General features: G+C 37.9%; 3 protein-coding genes across 7 annotated transcripts; 2 read left to right on the forward strand and 1 right to left on the reverse strand.

The window, feature by feature from the left end:
• Positions 1-14: 14 nt before the first annotated feature.
• LOC141430271 (uncharacterized) lies at positions 15-26,329 on the reverse strand. 2 transcript variants are annotated; one of them, XM_074090902.1, is made up of 4 exons: positions 26,116-26,329; positions 5,004-5,370; positions 2,454-2,640; positions 15-1,847 (listed from the first exon to the last, which is right to left on the reverse strand). In XM_074090902.1, the coding sequence occupies exons 2-4, from the start codon at positions 5,351-5,353 to the stop codon at positions 1,590-1,592; spliced, it is 795 nt and encodes a 264-aa protein (XP_073947003.1). In that variant the 5' UTR covers positions 5,354-5,370; positions 26,116-26,329; the 3' UTR covers positions 15-1,589. The 2 variants fall into 2 exon arrangements, with proteins under 2 accessions (XP_073947003.1, XP_073946993.1); XM_074090892.1 differs by lacking the exon at positions 26,116-26,329 and adding an exon at positions 5,549-5,686.
• Mnat9 (microtubule-associated Nat9) lies at positions 6,449-14,916 on the forward strand. Of its 4 annotated transcripts, none has more exons than XM_074090946.1 (4): positions 6,449-6,525; positions 13,151-13,260; positions 13,339-13,395; positions 14,569-14,916. In XM_074090946.1, exons 2-4 carry the CDS (start codon positions 13,164-13,166, stop codon positions 14,907-14,909), a joined length of 495 nt encoding a protein of 164 aa, XP_073947047.1. In that variant the 5' UTR covers positions 6,449-6,525; positions 13,151-13,163; the 3' UTR covers positions 14,910-14,916. The 4 variants fall into 4 exon arrangements, with proteins under 4 accessions (XP_073947047.1, XP_073947026.1, XP_073947031.1 ...); XM_074090925.1 differs by lacking the exon at positions 6,449-6,525 and adding an exon at positions 7,592-7,900; XM_074090930.1 differs by lacking the exon at positions 6,449-6,525 and adding an exon at positions 7,908-8,433.
• On the forward strand, positions 24,236-25,758 carry CNPYb (FGF signaling regulator protein canopy b). The gene has a single exon (XM_074090914.1). It carries the CDS (start codon positions 24,380-24,382, stop codon positions 25,037-25,039), a length of 660 nt encoding a protein of 219 aa, XP_073947015.1. The 5' UTR covers positions 24,236-24,379; the 3' UTR covers positions 25,040-25,758.

Here is a 26,329-nt window from a genome sequence, read left to right on the forward strand (position 1 = left end):
AAAAATTCAATATATAGAGTAAAATTATATATTCAGAGTAAAAAGTCGTGTATAATTAATAACAATAACAATAGTATATTTAAAAAAAATTACATATAAAAGTATAGAACATTGTACGCTGGCACACACGGTTACTTATATTCGTGTTCGGTTCTTCGCGAACATAAAAATATAGGTACAATTTATCGTTTTTCACATGACGGAAAATACCAAAATGCGACACCGAAACACGCAGCGTAGCAGCAGTGGTGCCATAAAAACTTAATTAGGTATGTACTTCTTGTGTACTTACGAAAGTCTTACAAATACTGGACGGCACAAGGATATGGAATTCAACTTAAAGACTATCTATGGAATGAACAGAGGGCCTACTCCGAAGTTCGAAAATCGAAGTTCGTATCGTACTAAATAGAATAAGTGTCAGAGGGACCGCATGACACGAACTTCGAGTTTCGTAGTCTTATACTAGTGTTTTGGGCACAACATGGACGGCGAATAGGTTTACTATTTAAAATCTTAATAGCAGTAGGTAAATATAACTTCTACGGTGGACGTGAAAAACACAACTTGATGGAATGGGTAAATCCTACATACTAGAATAGACGTAACTGGTAGGTAAATAATAAATAGCGCCTAAATGTAGGTATGGTGCAAAAACTGCTTACTGAGTGGATTATAAATAAACGTTGCTACAGCCGACTGTACTTATTTTGCTTACATTTTTACTTAAAATATGACTTGCGTGGTTGTCGTTTGTCAGTACAAGTGTATATGGACGCAAAATTAATACCTAAACCTAATTATTACCTAAAGCTTTTAACAAAATACTACAATAAGAACTATTTTTTTAATATGGACACAACATGGACGGTGGATGCATTAGGTACATAAAATAGAATTAAACTAAAAAGTAGGTAAGTACCCAACCTACCTTTGTCTGCATACGCACTATGCGGCTAACCGCACGGTTTCAACGTGCGCCGTCTCCAGGTCAAGCGATACTTTAAGAGGGACAGGGACGGCACACTAGCGCGGTTAGCCGCATACTGCTTAGTACGTAGCCTTTCTAAAGTACGGTCGCGGAATACGAAGAGCCACTACTTGTCTGTCACTCGCGCGTGAATATTTGACGTCGCATATATTCGTACAAATTCATGTATCATGTCTACGCTAATATATATATTTACAAATATGTATAAATATTTACGCGTGAGCAACAGAGAAGAAACACAGTGAAAGGTCATTGTACGAAATTCTTTGGGCTCCGCAACCAGACTTTAGTGATCTTCTCGGAAAGCACTCTTTTCCTCATCATTTCTTTGTATTTACTTACATTTGATCAGTTGCTGCTAGATTGTCAAGTGGTTCTAGCTCGATAGCGTAGGAGCAACTGGTGGTTTGAGTTGTAGATACGAAAATAGGCGTACACATTTGTGTTTTTTTTGTCGTTGTTTGCGTAAAACATATAATATTAATTAGTGACTTATACTTACTATGATTTATATTAGTACATGCGAAATCAATTAGTCAAAAATCTAGTCATGCATATGAACACAATTGAATACATTTGTCATTAAAATTGTGTAATGCTACTTTCCGCAGCATGTCAGTACATGGCGCTCCTTGTATGCTCTTATGGATGTGAACACTACAACAGCTATCCATAATGCCACACACACCCAAGCACATATAATTGCTATCTGGAGCAGTACGCCAGTGTTAATGTACCAATTCTGATCGTTGATGCCAGTGGGACTCTTTTGGATATAGTCCATATAGTCATAAATTGATTGACAGCTTAAACGAAAGTGAATAGCTGAGGTTTGATCTCCGGCAGCACGAAGTTCCTGAAACATGATGGGTTACCTCAGAATTTACTTACTATTTATGTTTTACTTGTGATATTCAGAATTATTTATTTTTTATTTTTATTGAAAATAATCTTGTTAGGTAATAGTTTTGTTATCAGATGCCAAAAATAATTTTGAAAAAACTATCCGTTTTTTTTTTTAATTTCAATCTAAGTTTTATGAAATTTAAAAATACATGTCCACTTAGCCTAGTTCAGCTTACTAGCTCAAAAACATGTCCATTTAATGGACATTCAAAAATAAGAATATCAAAAAAACATTGACAAGAAAAAAAATTGTGCACATAGCAATAAGTACACTAAAAATCGCGTTAAGTCGGTACTACCACCTTATTTAAGTTGAGGCGCGAACTGGATCGGAATGCACTCTGTTTTAATTGAGCAGCTAAACTTGATTTCGCACATTTTACTTTAAAAATGTCGTGCCCACCTATCTCCCATTTAAGTTCGTCGTGCCACTTACGGGATACCCTGTATATTAGCCTAGACGTGTGTTGTGCTCGGCAAAGGTTATTAAAATATTACATAGATAATATTTATTCTATATTTTTAACTTTAAGTTAGCCTTTAAAGGTATATTTACCCGCACTAAATAGTTGCGATACTGGTTGCAGGTTTTAATGAAGCCATCTGTAATAATTACAGCATAGACCAGATTGTAAACACCAAAGATAGCAGCAATGCATGCTGTTGGAATCCAGCAGTATATCACAGAATCATTGCGTTGGGTCACCCTTGCCCTTGATGTCACCACTATTGATTGACCTTCTCTGCAAATAAAATTAACAAGTATGTAGGTGCCAAAAAGTTTACTGGAAAGTTTATGAATGCATGTGTCTCTTTTATGCTAGCTGGACAGGTTTGGATAATATTTTCTATGTAGATAGCTGAATTTCAGGACTAACACATAGGCTACTTTTTTATTCCAATCAGGATGTACAATCACAAACCGGTATTTCTAAAGCCACTTACTACTGTTTGTAATTTGGCCGTGTAATACTATTCTGAGGCGTATTGTTTCTGGCGATCGTGATTGCAATCAAATGACAAATTTTGTATGAGAAATCAGTCATTTGATTGCGATCGCAAGCGTCAGAAACGTTAAGCAATACAGCCTCTGTATATCAATGGAAATATGTACTATGATTATGATGTGTAACTCGGGTAAATTATAAATAGTAGGGAGTAGCTCAACAGTCACTGTTTTACTATGCTTGTAAAAAAATTTACGAGGAGCGTCTTTCAATATTAGGAAATTAAATACTGGCCGGTAAAGCTAATCTATCCATAGGTACAATTTGTAGTGTCATTCACGATGACGCGTGCCGTGGTTCTTAAATGTCTTTAATGTCTAAGTTGGCAAAATCACGCGTCTTCGTGGATGGCACTAGATATAGCTAATAGCTATGAAAAAAAAAACTAACTGTCTTTTGTTTAAAAAAAAACCACGGTAATTTCTTTGCAATGCTATTGAGTACGTTAGCGAAAATGGAGAAAATTTAACTGCGCGCCGTTATCAAATACTTGTTTGAAATTTTTTTCTACGGTCCAAGTCAATTTAGATTTGCGGGACACTTTAGGGTCTAATGCTCCTCCGTACTCGACAGTCGCACGTTGGTGCGCCGAATTTAGACGTGGAAGAACGTCGACCATGGACGACCCCCGCTCCCGACGCCCCAATACAGCAGTAACTGAAGAAATTGTGGAAAAAGTCGAAAACTTAGTGTTGGCGGATCGTCGTGTCACGGTTTGTTTTATTGCTGAAAATGATAAGATTTCAATAGGGAGCGTGCATAATATTACATGAACGCTTGGGTATGAAAAAGGTATCTGCGCCTTAGGGTCCAAGAATGCTTACTAACACGCAAAAACAAACTAGAGTCGAGATTTGTCAAAAAGTTTTGGACCTGATACAGCAAGACCGGGAACTTTTTTTGGCGCGATTTATAACAATGGACGAAACATGGCTCCATCATTACGACCCTGAAACGAAACTGCAGTCTATGACATGGAAAAGGCCATCATCTCCAACTCCGAAGAAATTCAGGGTGGGCCCATCTACCGGTAAGGTCATGGGCTCTGTTTTTTGGGATGGTAAAGGGGTAGAGTATCTCGAGCATGGAGCCACTATTACGGGCACTTTATATGCCAAACAAATGGCAACATTGCGCAATGAGATCCGCGAAAAACGGCGAGGTAAACTCTCGAAAGATGTGCTGTTCCACCAGAACAATGCCCCGGCACACAAGTCTGGCATTGCAATGGCTGCGATCCGTGATGCTTTGTTCGATATCCTTAAGCATCCTCCGTATTCACCAGATCTCACCCCCTGTGATTTCTACCTATTTCCGAGATTGAAAGGATAGCTGAGAGGCCAGAAATTTGAAGACAATGATGCGGTAGTCGCTGCAGTACAAGATTTTTTAAGTACTCAAGATGAAACTTTTTTTTTTAATCATATTAAAAACAACAACACTTTAACACACTAAATGTGACTATGCCAGCCTCATGGGGAGGCTCAGATACATGTTACACTCTCCCTTGTGTTGCACTTGTAAATCCGCATTGCTTCTTCTGAAAGTGGTTGACTCAGAATCACATTTACACTTCCATTCAACAGATACCTGTTTCTGGTGTCCTTATTCTGATAATATTCCAGAAGAAAATGAAGGAGGTCTTCAGTCTTATTAGAACCTATACACAAGGGTGGTTGTACAACTCTCATCAAATTTAGGAAATAATTTAGTGGAATGTGACCAGACAGCACACGAAAGAGACCTTTTTTAAAAATGGATTTTTTTAGTTTAGAAAAAAGATATACTAAGTGTATTATGCTAAAAGGTGACTATGTTGAAAAATAAAATGACATTTAATAAAAGTTTTGTTTATAACATACTCATCCTCTCTTTTTATTGAACGCCCTTCATAGTCTAGTGACATCCACTTTTGCATGGATTTTCTGCTTGCAATGTAAACGAGACCACAGTGTAATTTATGGGGATATCCATGGGAATTTCATAAAATCCCAGTTTCCATTGAGTTTTTAAAAGTCTGGACTTGTTTGCATGAGTAAACCCATGGGTAAATGCTAGCATGGCATAAAATGTTTCTATGACTGAGATTTAATACTTACATTTCTTGCATAGATGTTGATTTTTCATCCTCATATCTGCCCACACTGTTAATACAGACTCTGTACATATGAAATAGAGCCATAATTATAGCATACACCAGTATGGGTATTGGCGCCATAGTGGCGTACATGCACAGGGAGTTGTGACCGCCATTGAAGTCTCGAAATGTGTTGACTCCATAGAATATGCAACCACAGTCGGTGTTCTCGAAGTAGGTGCCGGGGCAGATATTGAGCGTGGTGCGCCAGTGGTTGTAGGGCACAGCCACGAACACCACTGCCACCGCCAGCAGTAGCGCCAGCACCCCGTAACACGCGCACAGCCGTCGCTCGGCCACAAACTGGTTCATCGTGCTATTGTCACCACCTGCGATGCGTCACAACAAATAATATTACAAATAATTCTCATGAACTACTGATAAAATGCAGATAAGGGCACCTCCCTACTTAAAAAATAGGTGTGTTGTGTACCAGTATCACGCAACTTTTAGCATAAAGCTGTGGTGAGTTAAGAAGAAACATATCCAAAATTTAATTATACTTACAGAAAAGTATGCAGCTCAAAATTTTTCAGTAAAAGTAATATTTAACTAGGAGAAACAAACAAAAATAATCTAACTAAATACTTTGCGTAAACACCCCACTAACTTCACTGACACCAATTCTAATTCTAACAAGAATTAGGGATGTACGTTACGATTCGATTTTTATGAAGATCGATTCAATTGGATGCGATCTAGCGACTTTTTGAATGGATTCATTTCAATTTGATCTACAACCGATTCCATTCATGAGTAGAATCGTGTCCTTTAAATCGTATTCAGAGACAATGTATTAATTTGTTATAAGTATTGAATATTTATTACCTATCTCCAATTCTTAATGAATATAGATCGATTATAAACGGCAGGGCTACTACGAAACTCGAAGTTCGTGTAGTGCGATCCCGCTAACACTTATATTGTTTAATACGAGAGCGAGAGGGACGGTACTATAACGAACTTCGAGTTTCCAGCTTCGTAGTCCGCAGGGATGTCGCAACAAATTCACATTACTAGTTCGCATTGTTTATGTTACCAAGCGAAGTAAATAGATCTACACACAAAACACAGAAACATGATGCGGATAGTTTATTGTGATTATACCGATTGCTCCAACGTATACCGTACGTGTATGTATATATATATATATACAAATTTTGAATCGATTTTTGATACAATCCGATTTTTGTGAGATCGATTCAAGAGCATGCGATTCTATCTGTAGATCGTTAAGAGGTTTACGATCCATTGCGATTCAAAAGATCGTGCATCCCTAACAAGAACGAATGAATTGAATGACACAACATAACACACTATGTACTTAAATATACGTAACGTAATCTTAGTAATATATATGTATGTATAGCTATCACATTTTTTTTAAGCACGGTGCACACACATTCTTATCTTTCAGAAATTCTACTGTGTAATATTATAATCGCGGAAGTTTGTGTCCGGGTGTGTATATGTAGAGCTCTTAGGTATGTATGGATAATAATTGGTTATCTTTCGCTCTGAAATTACTGGATCTGAATAAAATCTTGAATGTAATTTTTGGGAATTTTGTAAAATCAATTGATTGCACTAAATTCCCCAAAAATTACATTCAAGATTAATGTTAAATTGAATGGTTTACGCGTGTGAAGTCACGAGTAAACAGTAGTTTAGTTTAAACTAACTAGCTCTTACCAGCGACTACGTCTGTGAAAAATCCGTTTATCGCTATCTCGCTAGAGGTGTGTTATGTTCTGAGGTAAAAACTGCCCTTAATGGTTCCCAAGGTCACGAAAAATCTCCTTAGCAAATTTCATCTGAATCGGTGCAGCAGCAGGGCAACTACGAAACTCGAAACTCGAAGTTCGTGTCGTGCTGTCCCTCGGACACTTATACTATTTAATACGAGAGCGAGAGGGACGATGCGACACGAAATTCGAGTTTTGAGTTTCGTAGTAGCCCTGCTGGGCTACTACAAAACTCGAAATTCGAAGTTCGTGTCGTGCGGTCCTTCTGCAGGGTTACTACGAAACTCGAAACTCGAAGTTCGTGTCGTGTGGTCCCTCTGACACTTATACTATTTAATACGAGAGCGAGAGGGATCGCACGACACGAACTTTGAGTTACGAGTTTCGTAGTAGCACAGCTGACACTTATACTATTTATTACGAGAGCGAGAGGGACGGTACAATACGAACTTCGAGTTTAGAGTTTCGTAGTAGAGCTTAAATGCATAGCCACCGCTCCTTTGCCTTACTTGATGAATAGATAAAGGCGCGGCCACATGCAGTCGCTCGACGCTTGTTTCCAACGTACGTGTACTCCAATAATTATTTGTGATGGACTCTTATTTTCTTTAAAAACCGTAAATAAACATTTGTTCATATTTAAAGAATATTACTTATATATTAAGAAGTTCTATCAGACTACATTTTTAATTTTCATTAAATTTTTATGGAATAATAGAGAAAAACTAACAAAAATGCAACGTTGTCAGCTCAGCTGGTATAAACCATAAACCACTAAACACTCTTATATTAACCACGGTGCGGTGCTAAGTGCGGTGTCAAACAAAACTGTCAAATTGTCAATCAAATCAATGGTTACCAAAGAGTCATACCTATAGAGAATGGTTACTTTACTTCACTCACTCTGTATAGTTTGTGCTTCACTTTTGTATTTTAATAATTTATCGGTAGTTTGCTGAGTGGCATAAAAATACTCCTAAATATCATCTAGTATCAAATATAATATAATATAGTTAAGATACATTTTGTAAATCGATATGAAGTTAAACCATTGCACCAAAATAGTTGGAGAACAAGTTGTGTTAGTCCCTTACAGAGAATTACATGTTCGAAAGTAAGTACTTGATTACTGGGGGGTTACTACGTAATTCGAAAAGCGAAGTTTGTATCGTACCGTGAGCGATCACTCTCGTATTAAATGATATAAGCATTCACATCACATAGCAATGAAAGTGTGCTCTAAACTAAAAGAAGCTCATTAGCTTAGCTATCTTGCTGAACATGAACATAAGACGAGGCATTTTTTTGCCAATTTTTTTTCGATTTTGTAAGCCAGTTAGACAAAGTATCAAAATGAAATTGTATTCTGTTCTCTTTCATCATAAACTGTGGTGATCTGAACTGGAAGTCAAAGAACATTAGTATCTATTGCTAATTGTTGTTTGGATATTTTTGACCTACTTGTAACCATAAAAAAAAGGGTCGTAATTAACGCAGCTTCTTTAAACTGTCATTTCTGTCTTCAAGTTTAATTATTTGTCTACTAAATTAATAAATCAGCAACTAATTTTAAATGCCTAATAAATAATTTTCAAGTGTTTATTGTGTAATCAGCATGACAATTATTATACAGCAAATAAGTGTTGTGTGAGTAATACAAATGTATAGCTTCTAATAAGTGTCTTTATTGCATCTAATTAACAATTCAAGACTCTAATTTAATATTATCACCTTTATTTTTATAAGTGAGTATACGGAAATTATGACTATAAATGAACATCAAATTTATTTATAGTGGTGGGTCAAATTTTATATTATGACCAATATTTTTATACCTGTGTTAGAATTTATAAAAGATAATCTGAGGGGTATAAGGTAAGGAACATACTGTAATAATACGGAAATAAACCTTTTACATAAAGCTAGGCTTTATTCAATTAGAAATTATACATGACACAACTTGACAGTTTGACAATTCATAGTAGTAATAATATAAAGTACATAGAGTTCAACGATGAGCATAAGGACTCTTTGAATCAGCAAAGAGTCGATATCATATCATTCTCCGCGGCTCTGAGAAGATTCCTCCACAATTACCAGAACAGCACACGCTCATGCTGTAATCCTTGAGATAGTGCGGCAGTTTTCGAGCCCTGGCAGGTCTCCTCAACGTTTCTGGCTCTGGCAGTGGAGCCACTTCAGACTGTGTCTGTTCAACATCTTGAGGAGGTGTAAAGCTGTCTTTTCCGGACACAGATTGGTGCTCGGGGCTGATATCTTGGGTAATTATTGGGGATTCTCTCGTATTAGAATCAGGTTCTGTTTCTTGGGCAATAATTTCTCCCTGACCTCCAATCGGGGCTAGGTGCCTATTTGACACGGTTGTTTCACGGCCATCAGGGAGCCGAATATATGAATAATCTGCGTTTGCTTCTAGCAGATCCACTTCTTCCACTAGGGGCTGATATTTGCTGGCTCGGTCACAGCGGCGTAGAAGAACCTGCCCTGTCCCAGTCAACCATGTAGGCATCGAGGTTCCGTTAGGAGAGCGTCTGCTGTGCCGGAACATCCTCTCGTGTGGTGAACAATTAATTGCCGTACACAGCAGTGAGCGTATGGAATGTAGAGCGAATGGAAGGACTTTCTCCCACTCTTCCTTCGGCAAATTGTGGGTCCGTAGAGCCAATTGAACTGTTTTCCATAGTGTTGAATTTAATTTTTCCACCTGGCCATTCCCTTGGGGGTTGTAGGCGGTAGTGCGGCTCGTAGCGATACCTCGTGAGTGAAGAAATTCTTTAACTTCTGAGGACATAAACGACGATCCCCGGTCGGAGTGTATATACGCCGGCATACCAAATATCATGAAAAGCGAATTCAGATGCATGGTTACAGTCCTCGCACTTACATCAGAACATGGAAAGGCGAATGGAAAACGTGAATATTCGTCGATGACAATAAGTATAAACCGATTCTTGGTATTTGTTGGGACCGGGCCCTTAAAATCTATACTGAGACGCTCAAAAGGTGAAGTGGCCTTTATAAGCTCAGGGAGCGGGTCTTGATTTCTGAAAAAGTTTGGCTTTATCTCTGCGCAAGTTCGGCAATTGCTTGTCATGGCCCTTATCTCTTCGATCGTATAAACCAGATTTTTAGTTTTGAGCCAATGATGCATTCTTGTCACACCGGGGTGACAGAGATGATTGTGCAACTCCTTTAGTTTAAGACTTCGTGATTGTAGACTCATGCTAGCAGAGACTCTGGACAGTGCATCAGCGACGTGATTTTCTCGCCCAGGCCTGTAAATTATGTCGTACTTGAACGGAGCCAGTTCAAGTCGCCATCTCTGAATTTTCTCATTCTTTATCTTGCTTGGCAGCTTAGCATTGAACATGAAACTGACAGACCTTTGATCAGTAATAAGATTGAAAGATTTTCCGATCAGGAAATGTCGCCATTTTTTTAAAGACTCAACGATGGCGTAGGCCTCTTTTTCTATGGCAGAGTGTTTTTGTTCGCAGTGATTTAATGTTCTAGAATAGAAAGCAACTGGCCTAGAGTTTTGAGATAGAGTAGCCGCGATCGAATGTTCAGAGGCATCTGTTTCGACTGTGAAACCCACGTTGTTATCAATAGTATTTACGGAAGACTTGGCGATTATCGATTTCAAGATTTCAAAAGCTTTTACCGCTTCTTCGCTTAAAGGAAACTGCGAGGCGTGAGCTAGAGCATGAATTCTCTCAGAAAAATTGGGTATCCATTTGGAGTAATGTGCGAACATTCCCAAAGTTCTGCGGAGTGATGCAATATCATTGGGCGGAGGTAAGTCGAGCAGAGGTTGCAATCTATTGTTATCAGGCTTGATAATGTGGTTGTCAATAGAGTATCCCAGTATGTTGATCGATTTGAGGCTGAACTTACTTTTCTCCTTATTTATTGTAAGCCCGTACTTATTGAGTGCATTGAGAGACTTTTCGAGATTTGCATCATGATCTTCTTGTGTTCTACCGCAAACGGTAATATCGTCGAGGTAGGCGTACGTCCCTGTCAATCCTTCTTTCCGGATCACCCAGTCGATAGTTCTTTGGAACGCAGATACGCCGTTTGTGACGCCGAAAGGAATTCTAGTAAATTGGTAAAGATTTCCTGCAGCTTCGAATGCAGTGTAGATTTTCTCCTGAGGAAGTATCGGCACTTGGTGATAAGCACTTTGAAGATCGATAGCACTGAATATATTGTAATTAGAGATCTTAGTAACAGTTTCTTCTATATTTGGCAGAGGGTAAGCGTCTAACTGTGTATATCGATTAATAGTCTGCGAGTAATCAATCACCATTCTTTTCTTGTGATTGGCGTTCTTAGTAATCAAGACCTGCGCTACGACAAACAGTCGAAAAATGACCCTTCTTACCACAAGCATGGCATTCAACATCAACTGCCGGGCAGGTTTTGCGAGCATGAAGAGGGCCGCCACAGAAAAAGCACTTGCGCCGATAAGATTTTGTTTCCGTGGATCTAGGTGCTGCAGCTACTGTTTCAAGAGATCTAGAAGTAGATGGAGTGGTAGTTTCATTGATTTTTGAAGAATGAGATATAGAGTTGACAATTGGAGATTGGCTATTAAATAGCACCGAGTTAGCTTCAGCTGTTTCCATCGATAGCGCTAGATTGTAGGCTTGCTCTAAGGTCAGCGTCAAATTTTCTAACAGTCTCTGACGAATGTTAGATGAATTGATCCCGGCTATAAAAGCTCCACGTATGCTATCACTTCTATTCGTTTCAGCGTCCACGGAATTGAATTGGCATTCTTTAGATAGTTGTCTGAGTGCCTGAAGATATGTGTCGATAGATTCTCCTGACTGCTGGCGCCTCGTCGCGAGTACATGTCTAGCGTATATTATATTCTTAGGTTTTACATACAAGGCATCCAGGATGGCGATGGCATCAGCATACGTTGTGCAATCACTGATGTATGCAAAAACTCGCGGCGAAACATAGTTCACTAGCAGTTGTAGCTTGACGGCGTCAAGAAGACGAGCAGGAGCAGCAGGTGCGCCAGCATCCGTTGCAGCGGGGGCGGACGCGGCTTCACGAGCGGTCAAAAAGTTTACGAAGGTCCGCTTCCAGTGTTCCCACTCAGGCGCGGTGGTATTTAATGATGGGTCACCATCAAAACGTTCGGGTCGTAAGAATCTATCCATTTTACTAATTGAATAAATTGTAATAATACGGAAATAAACCTTTTACATAAAGCTAGGCTTTATTCAATTAGAAATTATACATGACACAACTTGACAGTTTGACAATTCATAGTAGTAATAATATAAAGTACATAGAGTTCAACGATGAGCATAAGGACTCTTTGAATCAGCAAAGAGTCGATATCATATCACATACTACCATTTCTTCTGTGTTGTGTATCAAGGCAAGTGGCCCGCCAGAAAGTCGACAAAGCCCCGCCATAGCGGGACTTCTATTTTATGCTCTGAGGTACAATAGGCAAGGAATGAACTCATAATTTCTTCTTTGTTGTGTATTAAGGCAAAAGCGGCTCGCTAGAAAGTCACTGCCACGGCGGGACTTCTATTTTCTGCTTTGAGGTACAAAAGGTAACAAGCGAACCTGTTATGAAATGAGTGATATTTTATTAAAGAATACAAGCTCTTCTAAATCGTGTCTAATTGTAAACAAATACATGCAACACGTTGAGGTATTTTGAATGCACCACGCTCATTGGCGAGCCGGCCGGTTACGGCGCGTGCGCGCTCTCGTTTCCGCACAGCGCACCACGAGGTGTGTTGCTAATTATCATTAAAAAAGAAGACTAATTATTAATTTAGTTGCTAAGTCATTATTTACGATGCTCTTTATTGGGGGCATAATTTGCTGGTATTGTAAAGTTTTTTTTTTTTAATCTTTATTTATTATGGAACTTTGATCAAACGATAATGAACATGTCAGTTCCCAAAGCCCTCAACCATAAAAACAACACAACAGCCATACGATTTAAAGGAGTAACAACTCGTGCCATTGTAAAGATGGCATATTAGTTTAAAGAAGCTGTTTCTATTAACCCGTCGCTTATATACAAAAACAGATGTTCCATTGCTGATGCTAAATAAAACTTTAGTCACTGCACTTATTATTTTCAATTTTCCTTGTATGGACTCAGCATTGATTTTTAAAATCTTTATAAATTCATTGGTTGTAGAATGGTTATTGGACTAGCTAGGTAATCAATCATGTTATGAAATTGTATTGTAGTTTCTCCAAAACTGAATATAACATTTCATCCCTAAGTTGGGGCAGCCGAGTGGTCCTTTAGATGATAGGTACATATTATGTATGTTGCTTATTTAATTTACAGATATCACGAGTGGATGAAATCTGAAGAACTTCAAATGCTAACAGCATCAGAGCCATTAACACTGGAGCAAGAATATGAGATGCAGAAATCCTGGAGAGAAGATGAAGACAGTATGAACATTGACGATTGTGGCTAGAGGTGCTCAGCTAGAACTAGAACACTACTAACATACTGATTTTTATCCACAGAATGTACATTCATTGTATTAGATAAAGTCAAGTTTGAAGATTGTAGTGAGGAAGTTGGTATGTTTACTTGTGACTATGCATATTGCATACAGTTATATTACAGACTCTAAACTAGTTTCAATCTTTTCATTGAATATATTTAAAAAAAAACTGAGGTACTGCGTCTGCGTCAGTGCTGTTGAAATAACTGTATGTGGTACGGAATCGCTATACGCTTGAAAAAATCTTCCTAAAAGTTAGACACTAGTTTTTTTTTATTGTTATTCGACTGGATGGCAAACGAGCAAGTGGGTGGGTAGTTGAACCGTTTCTGACTTATAATCGTGAGTTTGAACCTTTTAATGCTGCAAGTTTATAAATCATGTCTCACAAGAACTTGAAAAGGTGATTTTGGTGGTTTCCATATAACAAGTATATATATTACAGTCTTGATTCTCAAGCCTATTTGATTTTTGAAATCTAGTGCCATTGCCAGGCCCCTCTTCCCCACTGGCACGTGCTCAAGGCCCCGCCACAAAACACAGATAGCTCAAAAGTCAATCTCCTGTATGTACTTCACTTTTCATACCTACATGATACCTATGCTCGGCGGTCGCTCTAAGGTTGTCAAAATGGCTTATGCACAAAAAACTATCGTGGTAGTGGCACTCGTATCTAGTTGTTTGATGTATTGTTGAGAATGAAAAGGGAAGAATGAAAATATAAATTAATAACTAAAATATTTAATTATAATGTCATTGTTATACTTATTATAAATTTGTCACAGAAAATATCATGCGACGATTTCGCTATTTGCGAAATTCACGAATTTAATTTAAACAACCGTCCACTGAACAGTTATAATAACTTTTTTTTGTTGCTCCATTATTGCACAAAAAAGTTCACGACTCGTGTCTCAAGCGGATGGCACTCGCGCTCGCACTGGTCCCAACCGGTCCGAGATATCGTGTCCGTGAGCAGTGTCTATGTGTACGTTGCTCGAGCGCACTTGTATTTTCTGAAGTATCTGTGTGTTTGTGGCCCCGCGATGCATTGGGCACCCCTAGTCCCGACTCCATTACCAGACGATAACCGATGGCTACACCACTCTCGTCTGAAAATGCGGAATGTCCGAATGCCGCATGTTGTGCCCGCCAGGGCCTCTAATAGGTGAAAGACGGCCCTGACTATTGTACTTATATTTAAGTATCAGCTTATTTCTTAAATTTAATATAAAATACTTTATTTCAGATGCAATGATTGGTGATACCAACATATTTATAACAGATAAAGAGTCTTCTACTGGAGAAATAGAAATAATGATTGCAGAGAAGTATGCTAGGGGCAGAAAATTAGGATGGGAGGCTGTCATCTTAATGATACTGTATGGAATCAATCAAATAGCTATTAAGAACTTTGAAGCTAAAATTTCAATGAAGAATGTGATAAGCATCACAATGTTCCAAAAATTACTTTTCAAAGAAACATCGAGAAGTGAAGCGTTTCAAGAAATAACACTTGCTAAGGCTGTTGATGACGAATGGGCAAATTGGTTAGAAACACAATATAAATATCAAATACAGCCACATTAACCAAATACCTTGTGGTTTTATTTGTCACAAAACCTCTAATATATTGGTGTTCAGTGGCATTCAAAAATATCATGACAATTTGGTTTCGACTATGACCTTTTATCTGATGGTTTTGCAGGTTATTTTTTCTTAAGTTATATGGATTATATATGTTGGATTATGTACGAGTATGTAGGATACTGGAGGAATGGTGGAATATTCCTGCATATGCTTTGCGAATTGTTATTACGTAAAGTTTAAAACTACGTAGTTTTTGTCTACAATATGGCTACATGCTTGCAAAGTCTTTAAGTTTTACATGTAAATATTACTATATTTTGCAATGTTTTTTTTTGTTGTTTTGCTTTATACTTGCGAAGATTTAAAATCAAATTATATAAATTATTGTAATTAAATATGGTCAATGTTATGATTTAATATCTTTAGATGCCCATCCAAATAAGCTATGCCGCAAAGTATGCCTAGGTGTAAGTAATCTTGCATTGCGATTTATTTAATATAGTGTGTATAAGCGAAATACATAAATTCCCATATTTGTAAGCAGACATGACATAACACAACGATAATATAACACACAACATAACATGATGAATTAACAACAAGTAATGACAAGTATTTCTATTTTAATTAAAATAGCGGTTCGTAATGGTAAAACCGTAATTGTGACGGATGGCTATCTCTATCTTAGCTCCACAGGGCTGGCAATGCCTACTATCAGGTGATCCACATACTCGTTTGGCAAAAAAGTGTTGTAAACGGCTGTTCTAAGCATCTTAGGATAGGAACTACTGAGCCGATTTGATCAAAAAATAGAAACTAGTGGGCCCAGTGCGAATTAAAACTTTACAGATGTCTCCAGGTTTCCTCACGATGATCCGCTAAGCTGTCACATTTTTTTCTATGCAAATTGCTGGCTGCCTATGTTTTACGTCTGGTTGTAATTCCGAGAACAATGCGACTGACCGTTAGTTAACAAATTGAAATTGTACCGAAAGCACACCGTATCACATTTTTAAAAACTTTACACGGGTGTGGTCATGAGCGTACCGGAGCGGGGTGAGGGGGGGGGGCATCGCTGCCTCCTCCCTGTAATTTGTATGCTTTACAATGTATTATGCGTTAACTTTTGAAAAAATCAGGCAGACCGTGTAGTCTGTAGTGTATAGTTGCCCCCTGCCCCCTGGGCCAGAAGCTGGGTGGGTCAATTTAGGCTTTATTAACTTTCTGAAAGATTTAATTTAAAATGGTGTATTATTATGAGTTGATACGCTTTTGATCTAGGTGTGTGCCAAGGATACTGGTAGCAGTTGAAACACTAGTAGAACTACCAACTTTATTGGGTTTGTGGATTGTAAACATTATGAAAGGTATATTCGTGGTCAATTACACATACTTGGCGAAATGTCTGCGCAGCGAATAGCGAATCGGCTAAACAGCAAATTTTTTGTTACTTGATCATGACTGTTAAGATATTCATCTACTAATAATGAGCTAAAATTCTAGCGAATTTAATACTACGTAACCTATCTTCGATACCAAAACTGTAAAAGAAAGTTTATTTATTTGCTTACGTTTTTGTTATTCTATCTAAGGATCTATCTCATCCTGTCGATCGTAATTTTATACATGAAATGAATGAGTTGGTACTAGTGGTGAAACGAGGGTGATCAATGTGATAATGATAATACATAAAAAATTAGGCACCCCGGTGGAAATCGAGTGGTATAAAGCCTACAACAGCAACTGCAACTGGTATTGTACCTACCTATCGTACTAACTAAACAAGAGTTAGAAGGATCAATTTTCCGACGCACTTGGGTCAACAGCCTATTCTTGATGTCTTAGTAAAGCTACATTTTTGGTTGACGATATAAAAGACGACTATAGTAAAAAGAAGAATGCTGAACTAGGCAAACACTTCCTTTTTACGATCTCATCATAACTGTTGTACCGATTTAGATTCAATTATGAAGTATGGTTCATGGCCCAAAAGTTGAAAGCAATATGCGGCGCAGCGCTATCTTTGAATGTCTTATTTTAATTTTGAATCAAGTGCAAATAAAAATATTTCATATGCTATGTTCTGCTGAATTCAGTTTTAGCAAACTTAATTTCTTCGAAACTTATGACTCCAGTCACTACTTATCCTACTCATATAAAAAATGCGTAAGTTTGTGTTCTGGTTACTCTTTCACGCTAATAGCTGAACGGACAGCTAGAGCTCGCGAATAACATAGGTTGGGTCCATTTTATTCCAATATTTGCACGGGATCGGAATAAACGCTTAAAAAAACCCGTATTTTCAACTGCTTAGTCTAGAGCCATAAATGATATTCCTGCAGGATTGAGATAAACTCATGTAAAAACCCCAAATCACAACCAGCGGCGGCCTTACCCGTTGCGAGGCTCCGGGCGGCCCTTTGTCCTCCGTGAAAAGTATGTGATGCGGAAAATATAGTTAAAAATCTATATTTTTTTAAATTGGCGGGGGTTGTTGCGAGAGGCCCCTGCAAGAGCGAGGCCCCGGGCGGTTGCCCTGTTCGCCACCCCTCTAAGGCCGCCGCTGATCACAACCATGAAGTCTAGTACTACTTACATAATTTTTTTAGGACCACAATGTAATTCTCGGAAACTTTCATTATGATTTAGTAAAATTCAATTTAACTGCGGGACTTATAGAAGCCGCTAGTACATCATATATATATATATATATATTTTTGGCCATTATATCAAAAACTTCAAACCAACACCACCCATTGATTAATTGAATTCGACGGATAAATTTAATCAATAGATGGTAAAACTGGGGGTAAACTAAAGTTGACGACCGGACCGGATAGCTAAGTTGTTACTAGTCACCCTGACTACGAAGCTAGCGGTTATGGGTTCGAACCCCGTGACCGGCAAATATTTATATGATGATTAAAAATGTATTTGTAATTACTTCAGTCTTGAATGTTTGTATGTATTTAAATATATATTTCTTTATCTATAAGGTTTTAATTAAATAACTGAAAACCAGAAAGTAGTTTGCTCAGAATCGAGAGTAGAATCGATTACACTATGTTTTAAATTAGGTTGTGTTTGTGTTTTGTAAATCCCTTATGTACTGTGTGTGCCGCGCGCCCAGTCTAAAAGTTACGACTGCAACAGGCGCCAGTTAAATAATTTAGCGAGGTTGCATACTATTTCGATAATTTAATGGCCGGTTTGAAAGAAAGAAAGAAATAAATAATAATTTATTTGACAAAATTCGGCACAGCAAAAAAAAAATCACAATTAAAAATAAGACAACCTTATTAGTCTTATTACATACTCTTACATACTAAAACCGGCCAAGAGCGTGTCGAACACGCCCGAAATAGGGTTCCGTAGCCGTTACGAAAAAATTAAGTACTTAATATTTTTCTAATGATTTCGTATTTTGTACGGAATATTCCAAGTTTAGGTATATTTTATACCTTAGGCTGCTATTTACTCTTAAACTACTAATAATTCTCAAGAAAACATTACCTTTATAGTTTTCCTTGAAAGTTTAATACTATCATCCTGAATTTTTCCAAATTTTTTCTATCCACCGGTTTAGATTTTAGAGGGGGGGGGGGACGCTCGATCTTAATGAAAATTTGCACTTTAAAGTTGAATAATCTGCAAATTAATCACTGAATCGAAAATTCGTTTTAGCAACCCCCTAATGGTTTTAAGAGATCTATCCAACGATATCCCACACTACAAGATTGGATGAGAAAAAAAAATCACCCCCATATTACGTCTATGGGAGGTACTCGACGGTCTCTGAGCTTACCCGCGGACAGTATTCTCTCAAACAGCAGCAACTTTTGAATTTTAAGGTGTCAAGATTGTGGCATACCGTGAGGTGGCTTAATTCATAGGTAAGTAAGGGATTCGGTTTGTAGCATTCGAACATGGCGGATGTAGACGATATCTAATTTTGGTATTTCTGCTTCTTTGGCTAGTTGAAGTATAATTTTGATAGTGTTTTATGCGGCGATTAACCTTAACAGTAAAGGGATCACAAAATTCTATATTGCTCTCGTGTCTGACATTTTTTAATGCGCAAGTGGTCTCCGCGTGGTTTCTGGAATTTTGCTATCAAGGTGCAAAAACTACAATCACCGTACAACATGCATAAGAAGAATATATTTATCTTTAATTTAACTGACATTGGCCCAAGCCTTATGGCTGCCATTAATAGGAATAAATAAAATAAATAGGTAAGTAAGTATTTTTACTTTCACCACAGAATAAGTAATAGTACAAGTACTTTCACATAATTTCGATTCGACTCTTTATTGTGGGAATTTCTTTCACTTTCGATACAACTGAGCATAAGAGTAAAATACATGAAGGACAAGACCCCGCCCGCTCATCGTGCTCTAAAAGTATATATATTATACAGGTTGTTCGGCACATGGACCGTCAAATTTTTTTGGGATTTAGTTGGGTTTATTTGATATCTTTTCAACTTTGGAGCTTGGGTCACGGTTTTGGAGATACGTTTTTTTTCTCCATTTCCCGAAATCCAGCGTTTAAAGGTTCGTAACTTTGTAATTTTTTTTAAATATTTCAAATAATAATAGTAAAAACTATTATTATTTGAACAAGCATGTATTACCATTCCAAGTAAGCATTAAATACAAAAACAAAAAAAATCCATTTCCCGAAATCCCGCCTCTAAGGGTTCTTAACTTTTTTATTCATCTATCTATGTAAAATTAACAATTTTTTGTAATTAATACTTGGTAATACATGCTTGTTCAAATAATAATAGTTTTGAGGCGTACAAAAAAGGAACCCTTATAGGATCACTCGTGCGTCTGTCTGTCTGTCTGTCCGCTTGTCACAGCCAATTTGCTCCGAATCTACTGGACTGAAATTTGGTAGGATGGTGTAACGTAATCCTATATTGTGTGAATAAAATGCAACTTCGTAATTCAATTATTAAAAAACTAAAGACACAGAAGTGCACTTTTTAAAAATACTTCTCTAGCTTATGACCTTTCCAACGATATGCTACACATGGATAATAAAGTATTAACCTTAGCGGTCCCCCGACACCGACGACGCTTATATAAAATAAATATATATATTTATTTATTTTAGGAAAACAATCAGCTTGAAATACTACAAAGTATAAAACACATAAAAATATTACGGTAGCTACAACAGTTTCCACTATTAACAAGAAACGTGACATGCTGCTCAGGCAAGACAAAAAAAAAACTAAATTTAGAAGCACAACATCATCTTATTGTATTAAGGCACATGAACAAGATATTAAAGATTAAATACACTTTTACTAATTCAAATGAATTAATAGAGATTTATCGACAGCGGTTCAATTGCTAACATTGCCCTGCTCCTTCAGAGCAGTAGCATATTGTTGCAAGCTCATATTGAAAACATCTAGGTATATCGGGAAAATGATTGTTATGATTCTTGCATGCTCGAACGAGGAGTCTGTTTATGGCCTTATTATTATTATTATATAGTTCGGCTAAAGGGAATGGCGAATAATTTGCGAGGAGCGAGTTCGTCGCTCTGAGCAACGAAGCCAAATCTTACAAAGAAGGTATGGCGAGTCAATGAATCCATTAACAATTTTATAATATTACTAAGTACTTACACTAAATTAACTTAGGCTAATTTTTCGGGAAATCAGCATAGTCCCCGCGGGATAGGGATAAACGAATTCTTCGCAGATGAAGTCGCGGGCAACAGCTAGGTAGTGCATAATTATTTTTTTTCTTTTTTTGGCGGCGATTTTTTGGCGGTTTTTTTCGGGTTTTATTTTTATTTTTGCTGGCTTTATTTTGTCGGGGGTTTTTTAAATTTTAAATTTAATGTTTTTTAAACTTTGATGTATATATTTTTTAAAGTGTACTAGTGTGTTGGATATTCTGGCTGCAGCATCAGCTCATCGTGTTGCCACCATTGCATTGTATGTAGAATCAAATACTGATCAATAGGAATCAAACACGACATATCTGCTATTATTTTTTCAAGAGTATACTGGCGTGCTGGATATCCTGGCTGCAGCATCAGCCCGCCGTGTTGCCACCACTGCATTACTGATCAAAACGAATCCAAACATATATGTTTTTATAGTGTACCTACCTACTAATGTGCTGGAAATCCTGGCTGCAGCATCAGCTCACCCTGTTGCCACCATTGCATTGCATTGTATGTAGAATCAAATACAGATCGAAACGAATCCAAACACGATATATCTGTATGGTTTTATCAAGAGTGTACCTACTAGTGTTCCGAATATCCTGGCTGGTGGCTGCAGCATCAGGCCGAGAATTCCATAATCTTGCATAGTTATATAGCATACACATGGGAGTTTCAAATTTTAGGTTCCAAATATGTTTGAAAGTAAAGTAAATACCCATTATGCGTCCAAGATTCCTACCGCAGCGAACAAAATAGCTGATGATCTTGAAACGGCTGAACCGATTATGATAAAACATGTCTATGAACCATCGCTAGAAAACCTGCTTTCAAATAAAAAAATTACGGTGCCACAGACAGATACACAGACACACATAGCGGGCAAACTAATAACACCCCTCTTTTTGCGTCGGGGGTTAAAAAATAAATGTACGTCAAGTTACGGAGATATTCCGTCAGTGGCGGAAATTGTTCGGAATCTGCGAGTAAAACAACTTTATTTTTAGCCCCCGACGCAAAAAGAGGGGTGTTAGAAGTTTGACCGCTATGTGTGTCTGTCTATCTGTCTGTGGCACCGTAGCTAATCAACGGGTGAACCTATTTGAATGCAGTTTTTTTATTTTAATGCAGGGTTTCTAGCGATGGTTCTCAGACATGTTTTATCAAAATCGGTTCAGCATTTTTTGAGATATTGAACTTTGAAGTGACAATGTCGGGGGTTTTCCAACTTTTTGTTGGTTAGGTTATTATGATCTGTGGTGTGAGCCGCCCCCGCGCCACACACACTGCGCCATTATGTACTTATCTATATAAGATAAGAGTACTAAGCATAGGTATACAACAGAGGCAGTATTAACTCAGAGCTCCTTAGTATTTATTACTCGTCTCCCAACGCCCCACATTACAAATCGTTTGTTTTTAATGGTTAGACAAATTGAACTGTGTTCAAGTTTACAAGTATTGTTCGAACTTTTCTCTCTTGTTCCTAATGCACGCCCGCCATCTTTTTCATACTTGAACAGTTACGTTAGCTAGCCGCGTTTTGGTTTTCATTGTCATAACGCTCGCGCTGGGTCTCTCCTTTCATCCGAGGGTACCTCCGTAGTTTGACTTCCGTAACATAAACTAACTCTTTCGCCCGTCCCCAGCCATAATAGTCTAAGGGCGTTAGGTCTGGAGACTGTGCGGGCCAACCAAGGTATTGGGCCGCTTCTGCCTATCCGCAAGTTAGGAAAGGAGTATAAGTCATGTGCTTTCGAAATTCTACTTATTGTCTTACAAACTGCGTTGTCAGAGCTGTTAATTGAAGTACCCGTAATTAATGAAGACGGTACGTCCCGATTGTTTTCCAGCACACATTTTCAAAGATATATTTAAAGAGAAGTTCGAGGGCACCTGGATAACTCGTGGATAGGCAGAAGCGGTCCAATACCTTGGCCCGCACTGTCTCTAACAGGGCTACTACGAAATTCGAAAATCGAAGTTCGTTTGGCACTGTCGGGACACTGTTGACACATATTGTTTAATACGAGAGTAAGATGGACGGTACGATACGAATTTCGTAGTAGCCCTCACCTAACGATTCTTTTATGTACAGTCACCAGCATTAATATCTCTGCCACAGTGGAGCGTGCAAAAATATCTGACACGTCCTTCTGGCCCTAGAAAGATATTTGTGCACACTTGTTGTGTCAGATATTGGTGCTGGTACCTAGTTCCCTCCCGCCACGATAGGCTTGCCTTATTAACCGGCAATAGCCTAAAATAGATATAATTGTACCGTTACAATACTATTTATATTTCAATTTATATTATGTTTATAATTATCCCATGGTTATAATTATCATCCTGCGCGATGTATACCTATACTGATGTACCTACCTACCTGCAATTAATTAATATCAGATTAATAAAGTGATGTTTTGTTGGATTTTAAGATGTACAAAATTTTAATCATTTTGCTCTGTACATCGATCCAATATATAATCCCTTCAGACAGGACTCTGAGCCATAATTGTACAATCAAACGAACTTGACCTGTTATGTTCGATTGTAAATTACGGTGAAGAGCTGTCCGAAGGGAACAACCCTCCCTACCCATCCCTTCTCATCTCATTCAAATATGATTTCGCGCTTCTGCAGCGCTACTACGAAACTAGAAATTTTAAGTTCGTGTCGTGCGGTTCCTCTGACACATACTATTTAATACGAGAGCGAGAGGGACGGTACGATACGAACTTCGAGTTTCGTAGTAGCCCTGCTACACTGAATAAGGAGGCGGACGGTGGTGTGTGTGACAGTAGGACTACTACGAAGCTCGAAGTTCGTATCGTACCGTCCTCGCTCTCGTATTAAATAGTATAAGTGTTAGCAGGGCCACTACGAAACTCGAAGTTCGTGTCGTGCGGTCCCTCTCGCTCATATTAAACAGTAAGTATGTGTCAGAGGGACCGCACGACACGAACTTCGAGTTTCATAGTAGCCCTGCAGTACTACCACGCAGGGGTGGCCACACCACCGCCCGTAAAAATTCTAAATATGAATATTCTCTGAACTTGTGAGTCGTGGCTGCCGCGAACGGCATCCTGTCCAGTATATGTTCCCGGACAGGACTGAGCCATAATGAGGGCTATCGCGAATGAATTCGCCGCTAGAGGCGCTAGTGTAGCGTGAGGTCTCCGAAATGTCAAATCTCATAGTTTTTGGGTGAGCTACGCGGGTTTATTTAGAATTAGAATAATTTTGTGAATATTTTGCAATATCTGTAATTAATTATGGCAAATATGCGTTCCGGAGCAATAAATGTCTGTGTTTTGAGACAGTTTTGTCTTTCGGAAATCTTTGTCCTCCCTTTTTTCCGAACAAAACGGGGACTGCAACACTGTGGCATGCTCGATATTTATATGGTACGGTTTGAAGGTGTATTAAATATGATTTTAATCTAAACTTTGTTTCCACGCCCGTAATAACAGACTTTCAAAACCATACTTAAAAACCTCACGCAACTGCGCCATCTAGTGAGACAAATAACGATAGCCCTCATTAGTTATTCTGTGCCGGCACAGCGAGCGTAACTGCGTATGTTGGCAACACTTTTACCTAACCGCTTCTATTCCACCAACGAGGCACCGAACGACCACGTCAGTTTTGGCGACTGTCATGAGAGGAGACAGCAGAGTGTCAGTGTCAGGCAGGTAGGTCCGGTCCGATAAGCAAAAGAGAGCTTGAGCTTTAAAGTCCGAAGAAAATTAAAGTTTTAGGGCATTATTTCAGCCATGATTACGAGGAAATCACTTTGCTTAATGATAATATTACTCTCGTCTAGTATTCAATGTCACAATGAGGTTGAAGTACGTTCAGAAGAAGATGTTGGTGTAAAATATGCAAACCGATGCGAAGTGTGCAAGATACTTGCTACCGAACTACAGGGTAGACTCGAGGAAACCGGCAAAGTTCACGATGTTATTGAAATCGGATATTCACTGGACGACGTACAACCAAAAAAGAAAACCAAGTATCAGAAATCTGAGTTACGTTTGATTGAATCATTGGAGGGCGTTTGTGACCGAATTCTAGAGTATAATATTCACAAAGAGCGCCAAGATAGCACCAGGTTTGCTAAAGGCATGAGTCAGACATTCAAAACCCTTCATGGACTAGTTGACAAAGGAGTAAAAGTTGATCTTGGTATTCCCCTAGAATTGTGGGATAAACCCTCAGCTGAAATCACTCACATGAAGTCTCAATGCGAGAGCCTTTTAGAAGAAAATGAAGGCGTCATAGAGGACTGGTATTGGAACCACCAAGGAGACATAGACTTGTTACGCCACTTGTGCACTAAGCATGCCTTGCGCGGATCAGATGATTCATGTCTAGATGAGACGCTTCCTAATAATAAGGAGACCCAAACCAAAGGGGATAAGACAGAGCTCTAATTTAACCTTTTTTTATTGTGAAAATTTACTACCACATACATCTCTTACTATTTTTGTTATTGCTCGGTCATCAAAGTGTAAAGTTATTTGTTATGCACAGATAACTCATATCTCCAGTAGCTGTCATGAAGCTTTGATGATGATATCAATATTGTAAAAATATTCACATCTCTTTACATAAATAAGTAAAAAAAAAAACTTCAATTTTACTATTGTAGAAGAGTTATTTGTCATAAATAACTGAACTGCAAGAATATGGTAGTTAAAAGGCAGGAATATGAAACTCAATTTAGTCGTAATAAATATAAGTCACATTAACTAAGCAAGCAGCCAGCTTATTACTTAAGATTTGTTAAGCCATGCACTGTATTATAATAATACAAATTATTTGATTTAACTACACTGCAAGCAAGACAGATAGGATGCAGTAGGAAAATCATTTTATAAGGCTTTTCTTATTTGTAGTTATTTCTTTTGATGTTCCTTTTTAACCATTCCATCTAACCAGGCATTTGTAAAAAAATGAGCATTAGTGTGATTCAAAATTTTGTTATACCTAGCTTTCAAAGGTGTTTTAATTATTAGGGTCTAAGTGCTTAGTCAGTAAGAAAAATATGAACAAATTAATTACAAGAATTTACCTTTCAATTGAATTAGATTTTTTACTGTGGATTGTATTCCACTATTCTTTTATGGATTTATTAAAAATTGTGAAACTATTTTTATTTTATTTTTTCACCTAATTTCTTTGCAGAGAATTTCATGCAGATCATCACTTAAAAAATACCCACACCTTCAAGTGATCTTAAAATGAAAATATGTTCATTTGTAGGGTTGTAAAATAATATTGCAGAAAAAAAAAAAGTTGATGATTAAAAACTAATGATTAATCTAATCTTGCAACTACATTTTTGGGAGAGGCCTTTGCTCAGCGTGGGACAGAATAGGGTAATTGTAATATTAATAATAAAATAATGTATTGTACCATGTGTTCTCTTTAAATATTCATTCAAATTTCTTCCTCTAAGCATTTGATTAAAAAGTCGACTAGCAAAAGTAATTTGATACAGACATACCTTTTCTAAGAGGAGATCACCTAGCCTTGGATGTGGGTAGATTTGATTGATTGATACAAATTGTAAAGCACGATGGGGCGGCGTAGTCGCTGCTAATTGGTTACAGTCAAAAGCGTCACACGTTATCGCTTTTATTGGTTACTCATCAGCACACTGCGGCTTATATATATACTTACTGTGACGGCTGCCACGCCGTACAAAATACGCGCTCTTG

Source organism: Choristoneura fumiferana, chromosome Z, assembly GCF_025370935.1.
Source record: "Choristoneura fumiferana chromosome Z, NRCan_CFum_1, whole genome shotgun sequence".
In the NCBI taxonomy this organism is placed as follows: domain Eukaryota; kingdom Metazoa; phylum Arthropoda; class Insecta; order Lepidoptera; family Tortricidae; genus Choristoneura; species Choristoneura fumiferana.